The sequence below is a fragment of the Chrysochloris asiatica genome, unplaced genomic scaffold (assembly GCF_000296735.1).
Source record: "Chrysochloris asiatica unplaced genomic scaffold, ChrAsi1.0 scaffold00246, whole genome shotgun sequence".
Lineage (NCBI taxonomy): Eukaryota > Metazoa > Chordata > Mammalia > Afrosoricida > Chrysochloridae > Chrysochloris > Chrysochloris asiatica.
This window is the reverse complement of record NW_006408764.1, coordinates 1,358,379-1,382,398: the sequence shown is the minus strand read 5'-3', so window position 1 is coordinate 1,382,398 and position 24,020 is coordinate 1,358,379. Positions and strand designations below refer to the sequence as shown.

General features: G+C 48.8%; 1 protein-coding gene across 1 annotated transcript; it reads right to left on the bottom strand.

The window, feature by feature from the left end:
- Positions 1–14,326: 14,326 nt before the first annotated feature.
- On the bottom strand, positions 14,327–18,553 carry CISH (cytokine inducible SH2-containing protein). Its single transcript, XM_006873560.1, has 3 exons — positions 18,534–18,553; positions 15,119–15,342; positions 14,327–14,859 (listed from the first exon to the last, which is right to left on the bottom strand). Exons 1-3 carry the CDS (start codon positions 18,551–18,553, stop codon positions 14,327–14,329), a joined length of 777 nt encoding a protein of 258 aa, XP_006873622.1.
- Positions 18,554–24,020: the final 5,467 nt, after the last annotated feature.

Genomic DNA, 24,020 nt, shown 5'->3' with positions numbered 1-24,020 from the left:
TGGAAGCAAACCTGCTCTACCTTTGCCCCAGAGAGAGATATTATCTTTATTAAACTAAAGAAGCCAGAACTTTGCCCTAGAGGGAGACATTGTTTCTATCATCTAAGGCTGTGTATTGTAAAAATCATCCTTGAAAAGTTAGTTGGAAATAGAGAGCAATCAGTCTTCTACTGACAAGTGTGAAGAAATGTGAGATAAAGTGGAACACTGTCTCCCCACACTTTACTGGTACTTTGTGACAACACCTCCCAACTAAGCTTTTTGCTCTTAATTCCATGTCCCAGAGTCTGCTTTTAGGGGAAACCTCCCCGAGGTGGGAAGCATCACTAAGCGGGATTTCTGATATGGCTCACCACTCCTTTCTCCAGAAACTGGTCTGCTAATCATTCAAGAGAGTCATGTGAGGACAGCTAATTTCCTTACTCAGAAGCAATCCTGTTAATGACCGTTGGAGAGGTGCTCTGAAGAACTGTTGTTGTGTTGTGTGCCCTTGATTGTATTCTGACTCATGGTGACCCTATGTGACGAGTAGAACTGCCCATAGATTTTCTTGGTTGTAATCTTTACACAGAAGCAGATCACCAGGTCTCTCTCCAGTGGAAAGACTGGGAGAGTTCAACCAACGTCTTTTGGTTAGTAGTTCTTTGCTTAACACTTGTGTCACCAGGGTTCCTTTTAAAGGACTCTTTGTTGTTGTTGTTAAGTGCCGTGGAGTCGGTTCCGACTCATAGCGACCCTGTACAGGGTTTCCGAGGCTGTAAATCTTTATGGGAGCAGAAAGCCTCATCTTTCTCCTGCGGAACAGCTGGTAGTTTTGAACTGCTGACCTTTCGGTTTGCAGCCCGATTCATAACCACTACTTCATTATCAGCATGTAAATATTTCATCCATATAGAATTTAGTGTGGTAGCCTATGTGAGGTACACATCATTGAACTTTATTTTTTCCCCAAAACTGTTCCAATATAATTGATTGGAAATTGTCCTGGGTGCTAAACCTGTTGCTGTTGTCCTTGAGTTGATTCTGATTCACACAGTGACTCTACCAGGGTAGAATCACTCCATAGGATTTCCGAGGCTATAGAATCTTTATGGAAGGAGCTCTGGTAGCATAGTGGTTATGAATCGGGCTGTGAACCGCAAGGTCAGCAGTTCGAAACTACCAGCTGCTCCATGGGAGAAAGATGAGGCTTTCTACTCCCGTAAAGATTTACAGCCTCGGAAACCCTGTTCAGGGTCGCTATGGGTCGGAACCAACTTGATGGCACTTAACAACAACAACACAATCTTTATGGATGTAGACTGCCACTTCTCCCACAGAGCAGCTGGTTCAAATTGCCCAGCTTTCAGCTAGTAGCTGAGGGCTTTAACCACTGCACCACCAGAGCTCCTTCCTTACCACCTTCTTTTACTCTGCCTGGGACCATTTATTTATTTATCTTTATTTGACTTCAGCTTGAAGAAGTTTTTTTTTCTTTTTCCTTTCTACCTTCTCTCATTCTCTCTCTTTAAAAAATCATGATTTAGGTTAAAGTTTACAAAGCAAATTGGTGTTCCTTCCAACCATTCATACACATTTTGTTTTGTGCCATTGGTTGCAATCCCTGTCATGTAATAGCACTTCCTCCCTGTGTTGACCATTTTCCTTCCTGTTTCTCCCTGCCTTCTGTGCTTTGTCCCTGAGCAGTTGCTCTCCTTTACATCTCAAGTGTTTGATTGTTCTAATGAGTGCACACCTCCCTGGTGTTATTGTCTACCTTGTGACCTATCATTTGATTGAAAGTTGAGCCGGAGAAGGACGTCATGCTAAGTAAAGTAGAGGGTCAGCAAAAGAGAGGAAGATCCCTGAGGAGATGAAGGGGCACATGGCTGCAACTATGGCTCAAACAGAGCAACAGTTGTGAGGCTAGTGAAAGACTAGGAAGTGTTTCATTCTGTTGTACATGGGGTCAGTATGAGTCGAAACCTACTGGATGGCACCTAAAAATAATAACAACTGCCTACAAGGTATTTTTAGTTGTTTGAATAGAACAGTAATTATGTGAAAATTTTGAGTACAACAATATAATCAGTGCTTGATGTTATACATCAAGAACATATGTTAGAATGTATATTATGATACATTTGCATGTTACATATAATTTATCTAAAACTAATTCAAAAATTTAAGGAGCTCTGGTAGCATAGTGGTTACAAATAGGGCTGCTAAAAACCACAAGGTCGGCAGTTGTAAACTACCAGCTGTTCCACAAGAGAAAGATGAGACTTTCTGCTCCTGTAAAGATTTGCAGCCTCAGAAACCCTGTGCAGGGTCACTAGGAGTCGAAACCCACTCCATGGTACTTGACAATAAACAACAATTCAATAATTAATAAATGCTATGGAATATTTGATAGTTTATGAAGTAGAAGTAAATACTGTTAACTGATGGTACATGGAAGGGACTGCCATCATTGTAATGAAAGAAAGTGTATGATTTGTTGAACGTAACACTGGTGATCTGTTCTATAAGCCTTCACTCAATTCATAATAAAAAGTTAAAAAAACATAGTTTATGAATTGTTAAACGCTGTTGAGCCGGTTCCAACTCATAATAAAACCTGTATAAGGTTTCCATGTCTGTCAATCTTTACAGAAGCCTCATCTTTCTGTCTCAGAGCTGTTGGTGGGCTCAAACCACCAACCTTGTGGTTAGAAATCCAGTGCTTATCCTACAGAGCCATGGCTGGTGGTGGCAGTGTGCTATGGAGTTGGTTCCGACTCATAGCAACCCTGTACAGGGTTTCCAAGGCTGTAAATCTTTATGGGAGCATAACGCCTCATCTTTCTCCAGCGGAACAGCTGGTAGTTTCGAACTGCTGATCTTGCAGTTCGCAGCCCGATTCGTAACCGCTACGCTACCAGAGCTCCTTTCATTCCATTTTCTAAATTGTTTTTGTTAAGTACTATGGAGTTGTTGTTGTTGTTGTTAAGTGCCGTTGAGTTGATTCCAACCCGTAACAACCTTGTATAGGGTTTCCAAAGAGCAGTTAGTGAGCTTGAACCACTGACATTGCAGTTCAAATGACTTTGTAGTCTGATGCATGCAATAGCCCACAGTGCCACACCTAAACTTCGTGTCTACATGGCTTCGTGGTGAAGTAGAACTAGAGGCATCAGGGTACCGACAGTGAGAAACATTTCTCCCATTCATTCCTTGGAATGACTCCATTGTTTTACAGAGGGAGAAACAGGCTCCAAGATGGTATGTGACTTGCTCAAGTCATGTGGGTTGTTACCTTGTTCTAGAACCACTAGCAGCAGGGCACCCGGATCTCTTGCAGACAGACCTGGTAGGTGTAGTCCAGCAGCAATTTCTGTTCAGGGTTGGTGGGCCCAGGTCTGGTTCTCCCATGGCAGGCTCTTTCCAGCCAAGGCCTACCTGATCTCGACACAGGCACCAGGACGTCTGGGTGACAAATACAATACTCCCACCCATTGCTCATTGCCCCAGGTAGTCCCAGATAACCAGTCATCCCAAAACACAAAGCCAACAATGGGCCTTGTCTCAAACCTGCCCCCGCCAGCCCTCTTACAAGGGCCGGAGAACTCTTTCATAGTCCCACTTCATAGCCCCCATCCAGGTGCTGAGTCCCAGCTCTTCTTTACCTGAAGCCTGGGCTGGGTGGCTGGTAAATAGGCTTGGACCTATGTTCAGCTAGGGCCAAGGAATTACCTGGGAATAGGGGGAGGGGATGTCCCTGTCCATACCTCTGTCCTGCTCTGGCCAAGGTGTGTTCTCCATTCTTTTGAAAGCAAACAGGACCCAAGACCATTCAAACAGAGATGGAGGGCCTGGGCAGACTTCCCTGTTTATTCGAACCCTGTGTCACTGTGGGCTAATGCACTAGACTGAAAAGTCGGTTTGAATTTTGTGTTCAGTGGCTCAAGTTCACCAGCCACTTCTTGGAAACCCTATACAGAGTTGCTATGGGTTGGAACCGACTTGATGACACTTAAAACCAACAACAACAAACCTGCTCCATAGTCCCTCTTAGCCATAATTTAAGGCCCCCACTGTGAGGATATTTACCCTGGGACCTTGTGATGATAACGCTCTCTTGAAATGTGGCAGCTCTCACTCAAGCCCCAGACCAGGGCACACTTTCAGTGATAATCCTAGGTGTCTTAAAGAGGCAGTCCTGGGCCCAATGTCCACCTACCTGTAGCCTCTCCACCACCCTCTTCCCCATCCTGGCTAGTCTCCCATTCCCAGGGAGGGGGAAACTGGGCTCCAACTGGTCACACATGTGCTTAAGGATGTACAGCTGGGTCACGGTGGTAGCCCAGCACTGAGTGACCTGACTCTGCAACTGGGGACTGTCCCCCAAAGATCTGGGGAAGGGCCCAGTGGGGACAAGGTGGGCCCAAGGGAGTAACAGGAGTTCTGGCTAGAGGCTCCTGTGCCCCAGCAAGAGGGGTTCCATGAGCAAGGGCAGTAATGCCCGCCCCACCTTACCCTCCCTCCAGTTCTCCATTTGCCCCTCAGCCTGGATAACACTTAACCTAATAGCCCATTTTCACATGTGTTCCTACGCTGCACACTCCACATCCCTGGCTCATAAATGCCTCTCCTTTTATCCCTACCACCACTCCTTTCTGTTGTCCACTCTGTGCCAAGCTTCAGAGTGAGCCAGGGGCACAACAGAGGCAGCCTGCCTGGCAGAGCCTTTGTCCAGCCGACACCATACCAGGATTTAGAGTCTGAAGAAGCCACCAGCAATCAGGTAGGCTCCAAGCTGCAGACTCAATCTAAGACCCATTCACCCACACACAGGTCACTACTGCCTGTCCTCTGAGCCTCTCTCCCTGGAATGGCCACCAGTTTCCAGGAAGCGGGTCCCTCGCCCTGCAGTGCCAGTTCTAAGAATTGCAGCTCCTGGCAGTGCTTGCTGGGATCCTTTCCTAGAAGTAGGCCTCGCCTAGTCTGGGCTGCTGGGGTCTCAAGGGCCTCCAGAGGACGTAGTGGGGGAGGGGAGTCCTAGGAGGGGGCCTCTGTATAGAGTTTGCTCCAAGGACCAGACTGTTGGAGGTAGACCATGCTGTTTGTTAGCTACACTCAGGTGGGGGGAAGTCAATATATGTGAAGGTACTTTGATGCTCATCAGCCCTGGGGGCAGCCCTTGTGGGTTCAGCTCAGAGTGCCCCTCCATGCACAAGAGGCTCCCTTCCTGGCCCACAACTCTGGCCAGCTGTCTGCTCTCTTCTCCATGTCTCCCCATCTCCTGGTTCTGTAGGATAAGCACTGGACTGTGAAGCACAAGGTTGGCGGTTCAAGTCACTCCTTAGGAGAAAGATGAAGCTTTCTACTTTCGCAAAGATTGATAGCCTCAGAAACCCTAAACACAGTCGCTGAGTTGGAACCGAATCAATGGTGCTAACCACAACCTGCTAGCCTGGGCCCACCAAGGTCCTATCCCTTAGGGAGAGGGCACAGACTTTACCCCTGTTGAAAGCAGTTAGACTCTGGCTTCAGAGCAGGCTGTTCCTTCATCAGATAAGCTTGGGAGGGACAGGCCAGGGAATAGAAGCTGCAGGGTCTGAACAGGGTGGAGGTGGGGGGGACAGTCAATCTTGAGGTCCTTGAAACGATGTGACACCTGTATTATTATTGCCCGTTATGATTAAATAAGAACACCTCACCTAGGTTAGAATAAAGGAAATCACTCTATCACACCCTCTCCCCCCCTCCAGCAAGTCAGGTGGGGTAGGTGGGGGTTGGGAGTGACAGATCCTGATAAGTGGGCAAGGACAAGACCCAAATGGCCTCAAGGTCACCAGTCCTCCTCCCCCCAGGCGTATCCTCCACCCTTCTACCTCTGAGCTGGCGCCAGGCCTGCCCACCCGCCTGGGACCTGCCAGATCACATTGAGCAACCGGTTCCTGAGAAGCGTTGAAGGCTGTTTGGTTTAAAATTAACTCCCTCGCTCCCCCTCCCCCGCCGAAGGCCTCCTCTGAGTTCTTGGAAGAGGTGCTCTGCTCTTCCTGGGAAGAGGCCTCTAGCCGCTGCTGCTGCGCTTCTGGCGAAAACACCTCGCCCTGGGTGGGGGTGGGGGTGCCTACACCAGCCTTCTCTGACCTCGGCAGGCCCAGGAATCCTCCTGGAGTTTAGCATCCATGCCCCAGTTCACCTTCTGGGACCCAGAGTAACAAGGGGGTGACTGTCAGGGTGTTGGAAGGTTGGGCTTCCTAAAGTCCCCATCCCCCATCCAGGCACTGAAGCTGAGTGACGAGGGAAAGGGCTAGAGATCCAGCTTGGGTAACTCTGGGGCAGGTGAGAAAATGGACTGATCCTACTGACATCAAACCCACAACCTTGGCCTACTTTGAACCATCTGGGATTCAGACGGATACAGCAACCTGTCACCTGGATTTGTCTGCCTAAACCCAGCCTGCGCACTGGATTCCAGGCTGAGGATCCTGGCCTGGCAAGGATGCCAAGGGGCAGCTTCCTGTTAGAAGGTCCCATCTCTCACCCACACCCCTAGAACTGCCCTTGAATCACATCTCTTTCTGGATAAGCCTTCATTTTCCAGTGTCTCCTTGGGTTCCATGTCTCTAGGGCTTTAGGGGAAAATTTCCTGAGAACCTGCTCTTCCAGAAGCTCCTCCCACCCAGGCTGTCCACCCCAAGGAGCTGTGGAAAAACAAAGGAATGTTGGCCAAGTGGGAAGGTCACCACACACACACATACACACACACATACAGGCATGTTGTCCAGAGGTGGGGCTCCAGGCGAGGGTGGGGGTGGGGGAGTGGAGAATGGTGAAGTGATTTCTGGGAGGAGGCTGAGTCTGGGAAGCACTTTTTTTTTTTGAGAACAAACTTTTCAAAACTTTTGTCCAACCCAGATTGTGAATGAAATCTTGACTTCTGGTGGAGAGAGAAGGATCTTTGGTGGTACAGTGGGTTAAGCATTGGGCTGCTAATCAAAAGGTTGTTGGAACTGACCAGTTACTATGAGGGAGAAAGATGAGGCACTCTGCTTCTGTAAAGATTTACAGTCTTGGAAAACCTATGTAACAGTTCTGTCCTATAGGGTCCCTATAAGTTGGAATCAACTGGACACCAGTGGGTTTGGTTTGGGTTGGTTGGTGGAGGAAGAGTTCAGCTCTGGTGACAGTCAAGGCCCACTTTGACTCAGTGGTTCTGGTAGCAGGGAGAGGCCATGGAGAAGCCCCTAGGGTAGGGCCCTGCCCTTGGTACATTTGTTTGTTGTTGTTGTTGTTGTTAAGTGCCATTGAGTCGGTTCCAACCCATAGTGACCCTATATAGGGTTTCCAAGGAGCAACTAGTGAGCTTGAACCGCCAACCTTGTAGTTCAAACGGCTTTTCAGTCTGGCGCATTAACCCACAGCGCCACTTGTTACATTTGCTGGGTACTAATTCCCTGCTCCCTGTCACATTCTCAGGCACTGTTAACACCTGGGTAAGCATCTCAGGAGTGTGGCTATGTGAGTGGATCAGCCCTGGAGGACTGCCTGAAGAAGCTATGACATTCCCAAGCTCTGTCAGCCCTCAGAGGTCACCTCCTGCACTCCAGGCCCCTGCTGGCTTCATCTCCACCTGGGGTAAGGGACTTCAGCAGAACATTTTGCCCACACCAAAAATGATCCCCTGTGCAGGCCTGTCACATCTCCTCCTGCTCGTAGGTGAGTACCAGTTTCTACTCACTCGGCATTCCCCCAAAGCCAGGCCCAGCTACTCCCCAACCACCTAATGTATGGTATGGGACACTAAGGCTTTCAGCAGTTAAAGTATTTGCCTGAGGCTACAGTGTGATTTTGGAGGCTTGAACCTTGACTGTGTTCTTTCCTCTTAGTTGACTCATCTCTTCAAAGACATTCCCAATAAACTTACATGGGAAGCAAGCCATATGTGTGTGTGATTTCTCAAAGACAAAGTAAAAAAAATGACTTTTTAAAATTTGTTATGGAAAATGTATGTCCTGGTGTGATACTGTAGAGTCAGCACTAGACTACTAGCCACAAGGTTGGTGGTTCAAATCCACTAGCTGCTCCTTAGGAACCCTATACAGGGTCGCTAGGATTCAGAATCAACTCGATGGCACTTAACAAGAAGATTAGAGAGACCTGAAAAACATGGACTCTAAGGAGATTCTCCCAGGAGCCTAGAGCAAGCATGGGGTAGTTAGGGAAGGGGAGTTTGAGTAGGAGTTTTTCCTGGCAGAACCCAGGAAGAAGGACATTCCAAACTGAACAACCAAGTGTTGTGGCCTATTTGGAGGGAAGCAGAATGGAATGGGTTGGCTGTTTAGGGAACCATATCTTGGAGCCTGGGTGGAGACACAGGCAGAACATGGGCGGAGCCCAAGAATATCATTAAGCCAGAAGGTAGGGCAGGGCTGGGTTTGCAGGCATCTCACTCTGGTGATGGTGGCACCTGAGAGGGGCAAATGAGGTCATATGAGTGGTCCTGATAGGTGATTAAATCAGGATAAAGCTAGATCTGGGCAAGGCAGACATGACAATGTGAGGAGTGTAGCTTGGAGGGATAAAGGACAAGGTGGATAGACTTGGAAATCAACAGACTGGGGTGAAGTCTGAAGTAGAAGAAGCATGGGCTACATCTGGGGGCAGTGAAGAGTCGAGGTCTAGACACAGAAGTCTGGGAGATCATGGACCAGGCTATTCAGGGAGCAAGTCAACAGGGAGTAGTATCCCATTCAAGAGTTTTAGGATGTGGGGGACAAAGCCCTGGGCTCCACTCCATCTGCCAACTTTCTTCCTGTGTGACCATGGACAAGTGACTTTGCGTCTTTGGTTCTCAGGCAGGCTTCATCTTTGAAATGAGGCAGACCCAGAGGCATCTGTTCAACTCTGCCTCCTCACTTGTGATTTGCTGCCGTGGACAGATAGACCACTGAAGGCTGGGAGGGAAGTATGCCTGAGAGAGAACCACACCTGGGTCTGGGGCAAAGGTGAGGTGGTGTTGGTTATGTGCCGTGGAGTCGGTTCCGACTCACAGCAACCCTGCACAGGCTTTCTGAGGCTGTAAATCTTTTGGGGGGCAGAAAGTCTTATCTTTCTCACGTGGAACAGCTGGTAGTTTCGAACTGTTGACCTTGCGGTTTGCAGCCCAATTCGTAACTACTATGCTACTAAGGGTGAGAGATGGCCCAATTTCTACTGTAACTGGAGAAGTTGCTAGAAAATTGGAATGGTGTTGCCTTGCCCTAGTCCATGTAGAGATTAAACTACAGGTTCACCAAGACTAGAACCCAAGACCTTGGATGACAGATGATGCCTGAGGTTGAAGGTTGGGCTTGGAGGTAGCTCATAGCTCCAGGCAGACCCAGCCCAGCTCTCCTGTACCTCCCATGAGGGCCTCAGGGAATATCAGTACTGTCCTGCTCTCCTCTTAAATGGGATCAAAGCAATAGGCAGGGAATCACAATAATGCCAGTACAGCAGCTGCTAAGGTAAACACTATCAAACTTTCCTCAGCATCACCTCATAAACCCCTGAGGGGTTCTGTCACTGTCCCCATTTCACAGCGTAGGAATCTCAGGCTCTGTAAGGTACTGAGTGTACTGTACAAAATCTAGATTAGGGGTAGAATGGAGGTTAGAGCCGGGGCAGGGATGGGGAAAGCTCATGGGCTGGAATTCAGCTTTCAGGACTCTCCTGTCATGAGTCTCAGATGTGGGAGCTCCAGCCTGCTGCTCCAGAGTGACACCCCGCGCAGCCAGTGTGGGACCCTCCTAAGTTGGGGAAAGGGAATGAGGAGTGAGGAGAACACATTCTCCAGGAAAGGCTGTTGACTTTCTGGTGCAACTAACACTTGCTCTATATTAAAACTAGTCTGACAGGTTGATCTGAAAAGACTGCCCAGACCTGCACAGGTCCCATTTCTCCTTCACCCCAGAGGGCCAGGATTCCTTATATGCAGACCATGAGTGTGTGTGTACACACACACACACACACACACACACACACACACGGCTGCTGTGCAGGGCCAGAGGGTTCCTGCCTGAAAGATGGAGCTGACTCGGCCATGGCCTATCCCTATTCAGACCCAGGTCCAGCCTTGCTTGACTTGGCAAGATTTGCTTGGTGGTGGATTAAAAGCCTTGTCCAGGTTCAGTTCAATAACCCCTGGGAGATATTGGTACACTCAGTGATCATAATAAAGCATCTCAGCAAGATACTGAGCAGTGAAATCTCTCACCACTAAGGGAAACCTGGGTAGCCTAGCAGCATTTCTGTGCCAAAATCTTGCCAGAGGGGGATTTTTGAGTCCAGGGAAGGACACTGGGAAGGATCAGTTTCCAAACCTACCTCCCATCCCCTAGGCTCCTTCTCCAGTAGCCCTCCTGGATATCCCCCCTCTTTCTGCCTGCCCTCCTCTTTCCACTTTGTGGATGTGGAGGCTTTAGCAGGCCAGCCCCTAGGAGTCTGAGGGATGCCGTGTGGTTACACAAATACAGTCTGCTGTCTGGGTTTGAACTCCGGCTGTGCCCTTTGTAAGCTGTTACCTTGAGCAAGCCACTTGCCCTTTTTAAGAGTCTAATCTCTGCTGTTGTAAAAGGGACAATGCCTGCTGATGTACAGGGCTGCAGTGAGAACTCAGTGGACATGGATCACGACTGAGGTCGTCAAATTGCTGCTCCTGCCTCCTTCTGTCCTTCTGTCCCCCAGATCATTATGGGGTCATCCTCATCTAGCTAGCTGGCAGGTGCTTTGGATCCTGGCGTTTCCCAGTTAAACTCTGAAGAGACACTCCACTATACTGTGATCAAGTCCATTTGCCCAGGCCCCTCTGCTCTTCACCCCTCTTCTGCCTCCCAGACCCTCTTGTTTCTGCTCCTGATCACACCAGGTTTGTTTCCACCTTGAGATCATCGCCATGGCAATTCTTGTCACCTGGGACATTTCCCTCCCAAGTTGTCTCCATGGTCAGTTCTTGCTGCTCTGTGTTTAGGTCTTTAGGCTCAGTTTCAGACTGTATTTGTGTAACCACTCCAGCTGAAACAGTGCCCCTCCACCCACACCCAAAGCCATTAAGTGTCTCTCGGTCCCTCCTTATTCTCTCTACACTCTCTGAATGTGCTGTGTGACCATTTGACTGTCTCTCCCACCAGGCCATGAGTCCCACTAGGATGCAACTGCATTCATCTTATTCCCTGCTATGTCCCCAGGGCCTGAATGGAGTCTGTCTCTGTTGGTATCAAAGGAGCATTTGTACTGGTGAAGGGGTTAATTGGTAAAGGGTTACTGTCACTTATTGTCTATGTATTGTACCGGGTTCTGTGTCCCCAACACATGATGCACTTCTTTCTTCCAGACTGTGAAAGGCAGGCAGTGCTCCTTTCACAAGCATCATACCACCCAGGGTTGACCATATCTGCCAGACTGGGTCTCTGGCAAGGATCTGATGCCCACTGATATACCTCTACTGTCCTTGCTCCTGACAGTCACCCTTTACTCTCCGGTAGGGACACCTGTAAAGATTGCACCAGGAAAACATTGGGGTGCAGCCTGGGGTAGCTGGCAGTCCCCTTCTGGGCAAAAACTGTCCCCTGGTTGAAGTGGAGGCAAAGGTGAGAAGCAGGCCCATTGGCCAAGCAAATGGCTTATGACACTCAGTAGTCAGGGAGCCAAGGGTATAGAATTCAGTATCCAAAAGCAACTTGTCTGAGAGCCGCTGCCCTCAATATCTGTCCTGTCCCTCTCCTGTAGCAAGCTGGGAAGACCAGATGTCAGCTCTGTACTGCACTTCCCTTGCTGGGTGGTTTCAGCCAGTCCCTCGCCTTCTCTGAGTCTTGGGTTTCTTGCCTATGGAGAAATGTTTGGACCTACTTCCAAGGTGTGGTGAGCATGACATAAGGTGATGCCTGCCTGCAAAGCCTTCCCCCAATGTGTGGCACTTTGCAGGCACCTGGGGACAGTGAAGTGTTTTCTGTGCTTCCTTCAGCAGCTGTCTGTCCAGGCTGTAGCCCCAGATTGGAAACAGCCTGCCTCTGGCCCCTCCCTGTCCCACCACACACCCACTGGGTGACTCAGATCTGGGAGTTGAGTAGATGGAGGAGTCATCTCAGGTATTTTTGGGAGCAGTAAAGGAGCTGAGATCCAGGCTAAAGGAACAAGGAACCACAGATATCTCTGGCAGGGCCACGGTGACCTGGAGGAGCCATGCCATCAGGCTCCACAGCCAGCCAAGAGCTCAGGGTACCACCAGTAACAGGGTAGACGCCAGCTGGATACCAGGGTTTGGGCACCATTCCCAGGAAAGACAGCCCTCACTCGTCCACCTCTCTCTCACTCTCAACCAATGTCAGCCCAGTTCTTTGCCCTATCATCTCCATGTCCCCAGGGGCTTGGGCCCTCATAGATCTTGCTTTTTAATCCTTTTCCTGCCGCTTCATTGTCATCAACACATTCCTCCTCACCCTTTCCTGCTTTTAATCCACCACCCTTTGATTCTTATAATCAGCAATGTCTAATCTGAGAGCTGAGAAAACAGGATGGTGGTTAGAACTCTTTCTAAAGTAAGGGTAAGGAAGCTATGAATAAGAGTCAGAGGAACTTTCTGAGACCCTGGAGCAAATGTGAAGAAAATCTCAACATGGGGCAGGGGTGGAGGTGGGGGCCAGGGCTCAGCAGCTGGAGTAATCCGTCAGACCTTCTGATAAAGTTGCTCTTCCACTCATTACTGGTTGCAGAACCTTGAGTGAAAAGAGAGGATTCCCCACCCAGCCAGCCTGAAACTCAATCCTGAGATTCCTCACCCCTGACTCAGTCACCCTGCCCCACTGTATAGAACAAGCCTTCCCCAGGAACTCCAAGGGCAGGAACATGACCCTCTTCATGCCCTGGTGACTGGGCACTCACAGTCCCTACTTGAAATGACTGGCCCCAACTTCTCTGTTGACCTCCTACTCTTGGAAAATGCACTACCACCTAGGAGTGGTCCACAACACCCTCCCCACCCCAGTATTCTTCTCTACTTTCAGTCTGAAGTGGCACCTTCTATGTATACATCTCTCAGGTATGGGTGTCCTCTTGGCACTGGCCTGGGCAGTGACCAGTAGGCAGTCCCCTTGGCCTACATCTCCTGCCTCCCATCCCCCACGGGGTGTGTGGGTAGATAAGAGGAGAAGTCTGCTTCCTGTCCCACTCTTTAATAACTCCCCCTTTCCCCGCAGGGCTGGCTGCTCACTCATACAAATATAAGATCTCTGAGCCTCGGCTGGCCTATCTGTAAAATGGAGGATAACAATAAGATAGGTCCCACCGAAGGCTTGGTAAATAAAAGGTACAATTTTATTGTGAGTACAGAAAAGTCAGTGGGAGAAAAAAAGGCTACCAAACTGGATTTTTGTTATAACAATTTCTTTTTATATAAAGTCTTAACAGATAAGAATTTCTTCTTCACATGCTGGTACCTTCATGGGGTCCTGGGAAGGTGTAGGATGTAGACCCAGTAGAGCTCATAAGAATGGCAGCCTTTGAATCTGTGCCCTCCCACCCCACCTTCCCAGCACAGGCCTTCAGGCAGGGCTGCAGCAGGGCGAGACCAGCTCTTTGACCAGCTCTTTGCTCTGCTGGAGGTGGGGGAGCCACAGGCTCTGCTGGGGACTGCAGCTTTGGCTCTGTTTTCTTGTCCCTAGGTGGGCAGGTGAAGGTTGAGGTTCGCAGGTAGGTCAGTACTAGGACATCCAAGACTGGCTTGGATCCAGTAACATCTCAGAGCATGGTTCTCCATGAGAAGGGACCAAAGAAGCCAGGGCAGAGCTGAGGACTCCAGTCCACCGAGGGCCTGGGCAGAGAGGTGGGGTCAGCTTATCCCTGAGACCAACCTCAAGGAGAATAAATAAATAAATACTGTATAACTGTGTAGCCCCCAGCCTGGCCTACTCCCTGACAAGGGGACTGTCATTGTTCACTTCAGTTCCTCTGGTCACCATCCTCCCTGAGGTGGAGTCCAACTGGAGGAAAGGGGTCTGCTCCACGCTGCAGAATTAGGGTGGGGAAGTCAAGACAGTGCAGGTGGCTGGGTGGGCAACTGAGGGGAGGCCTGAGCCCTGCCTGCAGGGTGAGAGGGGGTCCTGCCTGTCTCCCTTTCCTCTGAAACCTGGTTCACCACATGAGCCCCATGGGGGAAGAGGGAAGCCAAAGTCCAAGTTGTGAGGCACCACCTCTCCCCATCTGTTGGCTCTTCTGGTCCAGCTGCTGGATGCATGCAGGCACCAGGCTAATGGAAGGATGGATAATGGAGCCCAAGTCCAGCTGGGGCCAGTGTTCCCCCCTGCAGAGTATGGCTGGGTCAGAGCTGGAAGGGGTACTGTCGAAGGTAGTTAGCCATGCGCCGGGGTAGTGGCAGGCAGTCCACGTCAGCCACAAGTCGGTTGATGACAAGGCGGCACAGGTGCTGCAGACTGCGGGCACTGCTTCTGCGCACAAAGGGCTGTACCAGCTTTAGGTGCACAGCAGTGGTCATGGGGACGGGCAACACTGGGGTGCTGGCCGCATCCTCCTTGGGAGCAGGCAGGGGTGGTACAGGGATGGGGTCAGGGCTGTCACTTCGGGTGTCAGAAGCACAGGAGGCCACATAGTGCTGTACAAGGCTGACCACATCTGGGAAGGCCAGGATGCGTGGCCTGGACAGGCAGTTGGAGTCCAAGCGGAAGCTGGAGTCGGTGTACTCAATGCGCACATTGGTGGGGCCTCGGGTGGTCTTGACAGACAGTGTGAACAGGTAGCTGGGGTGGGTGCTATCTCGTACTAGGAAGGTACCTTCTGGCATCTTCTGCAGGTGTTGCCGAGCCTCACTGGCTGTAATAGAACCCCAATACCAGCCTAGGCAAATGGAGAGAGGAACCAAGGAACTGGTCAGAGAAAATGAGCTGGAAGTATCAACCCAGGGCAGGGCAGGGTAGGGCAGGGTAGGGCAGGGCAGGGCTATGCCTCCCCCTCACATTGTCACAGGGAGGGCTATACCTTTCCCATCAGACATTGCTGGGCAGGTTCATACCTCCCAGTCAGACTTATCAGTGCAGAACCAAGCTTTCCCCATCAGACTCCCTAGGTCCAGGACTGCCTCCCTCCCCAGGCTCACCAGATTCCCGAAGATAGGAGAAGGTCTTGGCAATACACAGCAGATCCTCCTCAGGGTCCAGCACCTTGGGCTGGTCACTTTCTGGCTGGGCTGAGGTCTCGTCTACTACCTCCTCCAGGAAGACCCCAGCAGGCAAGGGCTGCATAGTTGACTCGGGCAGCTTCAGGGAACGAGCCCTTAGGGACTGCTGCCCAATCCGCTCCTCAGGCCGCAAAGGACGAGGTCTGAAAAGGGGTAAATGGTCAGTGAGTAGAAGCCCCATGCTTCTCCCATTTCCAGAAATCCCTCAGGTCCTAGATTGGCTATAGAACTTTGGGCTAACCCTTTTCTCTGTGAGCCTCAGTTTCCTTCTATCTACCTATGGGCTCAATGAGTCTAGCACAGCTGCCCCCTTTCCTTCCCTTTGTTATTACAAAAGCCCCCTTGATCAATTCACCTATATTTGAACTCCTTTGAAAGATTTTTCCATCTGCTGTGTTTATTAAACAATCGTAATCTCTCTATTTTGTATCAATCAAAACCACAAATCCTGTCCTAGAGGTATTTCTAGCTCACGGTGACTAGTCAGCGTCCCTGCTGCATTGGTGGTATTCAGTGCAAAGAAACCACACATTTGTGTCCTTCTGAATGAGGAGGATTAAGTGGCCCTGGCCCTACTTGATGTATGGGATAGGCCAGTCTGAGGTCTTTCAGAGAGGCTTCAAGATTATGGTAGGAGTTGTGAGGTCACAACAAACCATCCCTATGGACAGGTGTGTCTGATAGAGAGACCTGTACTCACACTGATCTGGGATTGCAACTGGAACTATCTACTACCCCTACAGATCTGACTCTAATTCCCATCCTGGCCCCTGCTCTTCACAGCTGAGAGGTCTGGGGTGTGCCCAGCCTTTGAAAACAGTAGCCAGTTTGACCTCCCCATAAATATACGCTCCCACTAAAAACCCATATTCCAAATCTCACCCTCGCAAATGTAAAAGGCTTTATGTAAAAACCCTGCTTCTCCCACCAACCCAGACAGCAAGGAGTCTGACATCATACCCTTGGATGGTCAGGGTTGGGGAGTTGAGTCTGAGTAGTAATTGCCCTCCAGGGGAAGCCCTCCCAACAAAGCCATCCTTGAGCTTCCTTTCTAAAGTTGGGGCAAAGACTGGTGGGTCCTGTTTCCCAGCGAAGCAACTGCTGTTCCTCTCTTATTTCTTACAAAATCCTTGAGCCTCAGTACTAGACATGGTCTTCTGCTGAGCCTCAGATAATAAAACCATGGGCCCTGCCCCTCACAGAGAACTGACTGGCTGGGAAGGCTGGTACTGAGGGTAACTATAATCAATTCCAAAAAAAGCACAGATGTCATGGGAGTATCAGGTTCTGTCAAGCCAAAGAAAGGACAGGTCACTCTAGGTAGAGATGACAGAATGGGCAAAGCCCTAGAAGCAGGAAAAGATGCCAGGTATGCCCTGTGAGGCAAGAAGAGGTAGGCAGCAGCCTTAAATGCCAGGCCTCACAGTGTAGGTTACAGGTGACCCTTAGAAGATTCTAACAAAGCAGGCTTCATCACCACTCACAGGGAGAAGGGGACACATAACACCACAGCCTGCCCAGTACTTTTCCACACCCACCCTGGCTACCCTGTGGGAGCTCTGGAATCCCGCTCAGGGAGCTGGAGGCCAGGTTCCAAGGAAGTGGCTGGTGGCTTGCCCACTGGGGCCCAGAGCTCGGCCCAGGCCCAGGCGCCTTCCAGGAGCATGGTAGGCGTCTGGCTGGCTAGGGTAGAGTCTGTGGGCGTGGCCATGTCCAGACAGTTTAGCAGGGTCTCTGTACAGGTCCTGTATGTTGACATGGGCACCTCTAGGGCCAAAGTGTATGAGTGTGTAAATGGCTGTGTTGGTTCTCCTAAGATCCTGAATGACTTTGGGCAGGGGTGTGTCCACAGCTGTGTCATCTTCATGATAGGGTGGTGGTTGATGTGTTCCAGGCGTGGGTGGCCTTTGCGTGCGTGTGCCTGCTGTGGGGCCTAGCTTGTAAATCCTGTCTAGACATACAGACTTGGGGGGAGAATGCAGTCCTGGGGGAGATCCCCCAGCAAAACTGGCAGCTCAAACCTACAGTTGAGTATCCCTAGCCCCCATTCCAAAAGAACACCAGCTAGACTATGGCTATGTGTGTAGGTAAGGGGTCTGTTAAAAGCCTTGCTCTTCTACATTTAACATTGGTCCTAAAATTCCCAGGAGGTCCTCAGTTGGGCCAAAGTGAGAGCTATAGGCCCTCAGGGTGAGGGAAAGGAGGATTCTGCTGAGGAAGGTGGCAGTGGTAGTGAGGTGTCCAGGAGAGCCAAACACTAGAGACGAGGAAGGAGAACACTGAAGATAATCAGGGAGAAGTGTAGTCTTCTAAGCCTCTAGGAGACACAAACAGTTTGTATTCAATTGCTAACCTAAGGATTGGCAATTTGAATCCACCCAGCAGTGCCGCAGAAGAAATGACCTGGCAATCTGCTTCTATTAAAATTACAGCCAAAAAACTCCATGGAACAATTCTACTCTGTAACACATAGGATGGCCATTAGTAGGAATGGATTCGATGGCAACTAGTAACAAGTCTTTTAAGCACCTTCAAGTACTCCCTCCCTGGACTGAGAGCTGTTTAGAGCAAGGGGTACATCAACCTCACACCACTCCCACTCTCTTGGCATCATGCCATTCTGATAACAGCAGCCATCCGCTTTCCCTGGCAGTGTAGCACCCATTCACACACTCCTCCTCTCCCCAGCCTCCAGAGCTCGGCCAGATTAGTCCTAGTCCTGAAAGCATGAGTCTGCTTAGTTAAGGGAATGCTGAGGCTCAAGGCTGAGGCTATAACTCTTGTCTTATCAGTGCCCTCCCCCTAGGCTTTTGGAAAACTTGTAAAAGGGGGCAGGACCCAAGGTCCTTCTCCCCTGGGATCCCAGATCCAGGCAGTGATCAAGCTAACTCCAGGCTCTCCTAAGAGACACTTGTCAGCAGTTGCCAGGCTAGGGGAGAGGCAAGGATCTCAGGCTGGCTTCCCAAGAAACGCCTAATCGCTAGCCTACGACTGACAGAGAGGGGGCGGGGGCTGGCCCAACGTTACCAGTAGACAGGGTGGTCCACAGTCTGGGGTACGGAGGGACATTGCTCCAAAAGGGAATTTGGGCTCGTGAGCCACCTTTTGGTATTCCTCTCATTGCCAGCCAAACTTTTTTCCCCACCGAAGGTCAGGTCGGTAGAGCGGTGGTATCACAGTCTCATATGGCCCCGCACTCCCGAGGTCCTTCCCGCTCATTCAGCTCAGCTCAGACCCGGCAAGCCCCCCCAATGCCCCGCAGAGAGAGTACCAATCCCTTGCTCCCTGGGGTCTCCAGTGCAGAGGCTGAGTGGGGGCGGCGAGCCGCGTTTACCCCTGAACGCAGAGGACCATGTCCCGGAGGCGGCGGTAGCAGTTCTGGAGCGGGGTCTGCGCGGGAGGCGGTAGCAGTAGAGAGCCGGTAGGCGTGAAAGACACGCGGAGGACTGTCTCCCAAAGAGCAAGTACTGACTGAGAGGCAGTGATGCGGAGCAGCCCGGAGGGACTAGGGATGGGGGGCGGGCCCAATGGGTGGGGCGGGGCGAGCCTCCGCCTAATCTTTTGTCCACTGCGTCCCAACTCTTCCCGGAAGCGCGTCTTCTTAGAACCTCAGGCTGCGCAGTGGCGCGGGCCGGACGTGGGGACTAGCGTCAGGGGCCTTAGACTGCAGAAGAAAATACCTTTGATATATTTCCAAGAACTTTCCAGGAAAACGAGGCGGTGTCCCGTACTCCAGCCAATCACAGGGCAGGGGGTGGAGCGAAGTGGGCTACTGTAGGCCAATTGCAATGCACCGACCCAGGGTTAAATGTGACGCAGTGGGGCGGGACTGGAAGACCTTCAGAGAAAGACTAGGACTGGGGTACCTAGAGGCTAGGGCAGGAATGGGGAAGTGGGTGGGAGCTGTGGATGAGGGTAGGGACTGAGGTTCTGCCGACCCGAGCCAGCACTCCGCTCTTTAGAGATGGTTCCCTTAACTCACCTACGAATTGGGCCGGCATCCCACTAAGCTGCTCCTCCAAGACAGCTTGTGGGGGTATGCAAGCGTCGCTTTGGGGCCGCACCTAATCCTGGGGACCTCTCTGTGAAATGGGAGTTGGGTACAGTGGAGTAGAGTTTGGAGAGGGGCGTGAATTGGGGCGCGGTTAGACCAAGTGCAGAGGAAGTTCCAGACTTTAGCAAGCTGACTCGGGTGTTAAACTGTAGCCAACATTGCCAAAATAATCAGACAAGAATATTTTCTTTTAAAGAAAACATTTTGCACGAGAAACTCTTGGCCCTTGGACTGTGGAAGCCAATCAACCAGTTGCCATCGCTGACACATGTTGAGCCCATGTGTGTCAGAATAGAACTGTGCTTCTACAATGACTGATTTTTCAAAAGTAGATTGTTAGACCTTTCTTTCGAGGTGCCTCTGGGTGGACTCAAACCACCAACCTTTTGTTAGCAACTGAGACTTAATTGTTTTATCACCCAGGGACTCCAGACAGAGCCATTCAAGCTTGGCTATCACTACCAGGGGAGAAATTACTACTGTCTTGGGAGGCTGGATGGTCAGCTCTGAGATAGTTCTGAATCTAAGTTTATGGATCCTCCAAAAAATGCAGAAAGAAACACCTGGGGCTCTAAATGTTATTGTTAGGCAACATCAAGTTGGTTCCAACTTATAGCAACCCTATGCTGTGAATGAAACACTGCCCAGTCCTGTTTCACATTGTTTTGTTTGAACCCATTGTTACTGCCACTGTGTCAACCTATCTCATTGTGGGTTGCAAAAAATGGTACCATTGAGTTTTCCTCTTGTCCAGATGGATCTGGTGATGATGGGGAAATGATTTTATGATTCACTCATAAATGATTTTATTCACTCATAAAATTATGAGTAATTGTTACCAAGACTAATGGTGATTATCACAATTATAAATGTAGAAGAAATGTAATTAAAAGTGGGGAGCAGCTAATCTGTCATTTCAGGAACAGAGGACCCTAGGACCATCAAGAGGGAAGAGCATGAGAGGAATAAGGGATCCTAACCTAAAAAGCTGTGACAGCAGAGATGGGGCAGAGGTGATGGCATAGAGAGACAGAGCAGCAGAGGGACTGAAAAAGGCAGTGTGCCTGAGGACAGGAAGCTGGTTTGCAAAATGTGCCTTTTGGACATTTAAACAAATATATTTTTTCAACGTGGTATGTGTACATTAAAAAAAAAAAAAAAAGGTAATAGGGGCAAATACTGTTAGCTGATGGTGTATGGAGGGGATTGTAATCATTACAAAGATTTGTTGAACGTAAAACTGATGATCTGCCCTGTAAACCTTCATTCAATTCACAATAAAAGCTATGTATATATATTTTAAATGGTATCAAACCACTCCTCCCATAGCACTCTATTCAGTTGAGTTCAGTAATTCACATCATGGCCATACAGAACTCAGACACCATACTCACAGTTATGGGATTTATTAGGGAAGTTAACAGGCTACACTGCAGGATCAGAAAATGTTCAGAGCACAATTCTTCCAGAAAAACAGGCTATCCCCTCAGCCATGCCCACAGGCAAGCCTTTCTCTGATTGGACAATGTTTACAAAGCTCTTTTAGGGCTACTAATAAATGCTCACAGGGTACACCACTCCACTATAAGCCTCAGTCTGAAGGTACTTAGCTCTAACTCTGTTGGTCAGCAAACCTAGCTTCCCCAATTAAGTGCCTGGAGGCACTTATACCTAAAGTCACAAAAGCTTTACTTGCTCCATAGACTGGAAAGCCAACCACTCTGTCTCATGCTCTAGTTCTCAGTTGTGCTCCTCTGCCACTCCTCTGGTGTCACAACTTTCTGTCCCTGGGTCAAAGAGGGTTGTAACCCAGCCACTTCATGCCTTTTCTCTTCTCCCATTTTAGATATCTCATTTCTATATTGCCCATCCCTAACATTTGAGTACTCTGAGGAGATTAGCATGTTTCTTGATCTTCAGAGTCTTCTCTGGGTGGAACTTTAAGCATCTGTATCCACAAGCAAGTAGTTCTGGTGTGGTGCTCTGAGTTAATGTGCTGGACTGAAAAGTTGATTTGAACCACAGGGTTGGCAGTTCAGGCTCACCTGTTGCTCCTCAGAAACCCTATACAGGGTCACTATGGGTCAGAACTGACTCAACAGCACTTAACATCAACAACAACATCCACAAGCAAAATCCAGTCCTGAACAAGCCATCAAAATTGTAGCAATTTACACTAGCTCACAGTGTTGCACGTCTTTCTCTTCATTTAGATAGGTTCTGGTCAATTCAGTACTAGCCACTGAAGCTAGGTCAAATGGGTACCAGCTGCAAACTTGGGAGTCCACAACACTTCCCTGTATTTCAGACCTGCCGGCCCTTTCACTCTCTCAGCCCTAGCCCCTAAGGGCTAGGTTGGTACCCAAAGGCCCTTCCTCTCCTCTCTTAACCTATTTCTTCAGTGTTGCATTCTTCTCCACATCTCCTCATCAAGAGAACCAGCGAGCATACTAGGCTGTCTACTTACCAGCTCCATTTAACTTTCAGTCCTAGAATGGGGTTTTCTGTGATGGGCACAGACTTTTCCTGTCTTGATGAATTCAATGGTAAACTGCTTGTTTAAAATTCAGAAAAGCCAAACAGTAATTTTTTTTTTTTCCCCTGCAGGTTTTTCCCTTACAGGTAAATTTCCTACTCTCTTAGCAGTTCCAGGTGGGGCTCAGGTTTCTACCTAAGACCCCATACTCTACTAAGACGTAAAACAAAAAGCTTTTTTCTCCCTGGCAATTTCTAACTCCCCATTTAGCTTTTCCAATCAAGTGTAGGATGAAGGTAGGCTTAGCTACTCTCTGTGATCATGAAACCCAATAACCATTTCCATCACATATTTTCATATGGCCTTGGGCCTCTGGCTAGTAGAGTGGATCGAGTAGGTGCAGTCCCCCATCAGTGTGGCTTTTATCTCAGGTGACTCTAGTAGCTTTTCTCCCCTTGGCGGCAGCAGCATAGCTCTTACACTCCTTTCTCTTACAGATAACAATAACCAAAATTATCATCTAAATCGTGTCTCTTTGTTCTTTCTCTTACAAGATCCCATGCTCTCATGAGTCTGGATCCATTGCAACAAATCTCATTCCTGATGCTAAACTGCAAAAAAATGGCACCAAACCAATCCTTCCATAGCATTCTCTACTCAGCTAGGTTCAATAATTTATTTCAGTGGTCACACAGAACTCAGACACCATACTCACAGTTATGAGATTTATTAGGGAAGTTAACAGGTTACACTGCAGGATCCGAAAATGTTCAGAGCACAGTTATTGCAGTCAGGACAGTTTCTCCTCAGCCATGCCCACAGACAAGCCTCTCTTTTAGGGCTACTAATAAATACTCACAGGGCACACCACTCCATTATAAGCCTTGCCTGAAGCCACTTAGCTCTAACTCTGTTGGACAGCATACCTAGCTCCCCCAATTAAGTGCTTGAAGGCACTCTACAAGCAAGCCTCCTGCAAAACATCACAAAATGTTACTTGCTCCATGGACTAGGAAGCCAACCACTCTGTTTCATGCTCTGGCTCTTGGTTTTGTCATTTTCTGCACCTCTGCCACTCCTCTAGTGTCACAACTTTCTGACCCTGGGTCAAGGAGGCTCAGTGCCCAGGAATCTTGGGGTCCAAAAGATGCACTCCACTCCTGGCTTATCTTCTTTGATGGTAGTGAGATTCCCCTCTCCTGCTTCTGAGATGGCTTATTTTAGACCCATGTTAGAGTTCCAAGTTTTTATAACTACAATTAACTCTATCAACAATCACAATTGAATCATATCTTCTTATCAGCATCATCTTCTACTTTTTCTTACACAGACCCATCAGAAAGAAGTTGTTTGGTAGTAGTTATAAGGATTATGGGTAGAAGAGCCAGATGAAGTAATCCGTTGCACTGTAAGGGTCTTCTTCTGTTTCACTGACCCTCCACTTTACTAAGCATGATGCACTTCTCTAGGGGCTGGTCCTTCATAACAACATGTCCAAAGTATGAGAAGTGAGGGAGGTCTCACCATCCTTACTTCTAAGGAACATTCTGATTGTACTCGTTCCATGCAGATTTTATTGTTCTTCTGACAGTCCATGGTACTTTCAATATTCTTCAAAATTCAAATGCATTGATTATTTTATGGTCTTCCTTATTCATTATCCAGCTTTCACATGCATATGAGGCTATTGAAAATACCATGACTTGGTGAGAGGACTTCAAAGTGACAGCTTTGCTCTTTTGCATCAGATTTGCTAATGCAATACATCATTTGATTTCTCAACTGCTGCTTCCATGAGTGTTGATTATGGATCTAAACAAAATGAATTTCTTGATTCATTTTGTTTAGATCCATAATCAACCTTTTTCCATTTATCATGATATTATTTATTGGCTCAGTTGTAAAGATTTTCTTTTCTTTACATTGAGGTGTAATCCATGCTACTCATTACAGAAAGAAAAATAGAAAAGTGTAGGATAGATCTTACAGAAATCAAAATTTGCAGGTTTTGTGAAAAAGGAATGCTATTGCTTATAGTCAAACTAAATAAGATTTGGTAGAATTTTTTAAGCAGTTTTTAGTATCAAATAGTATGTAAAGGGAGAAATTGATTTTCTGCTTATTAAAAATAACAAAATTATATTTAATCTCTTGGCTGTTCCTAATTAATGTTGTTAAGTACTGTTGAGTCAGTTTGGACTCATAGCGACCCTGCATAGGGTTTCTGAGGAGCGGCTGGTGAGCTTGAACTACTGACATTGCCATTCAAAATGACCTTGCAGGCCAGCACA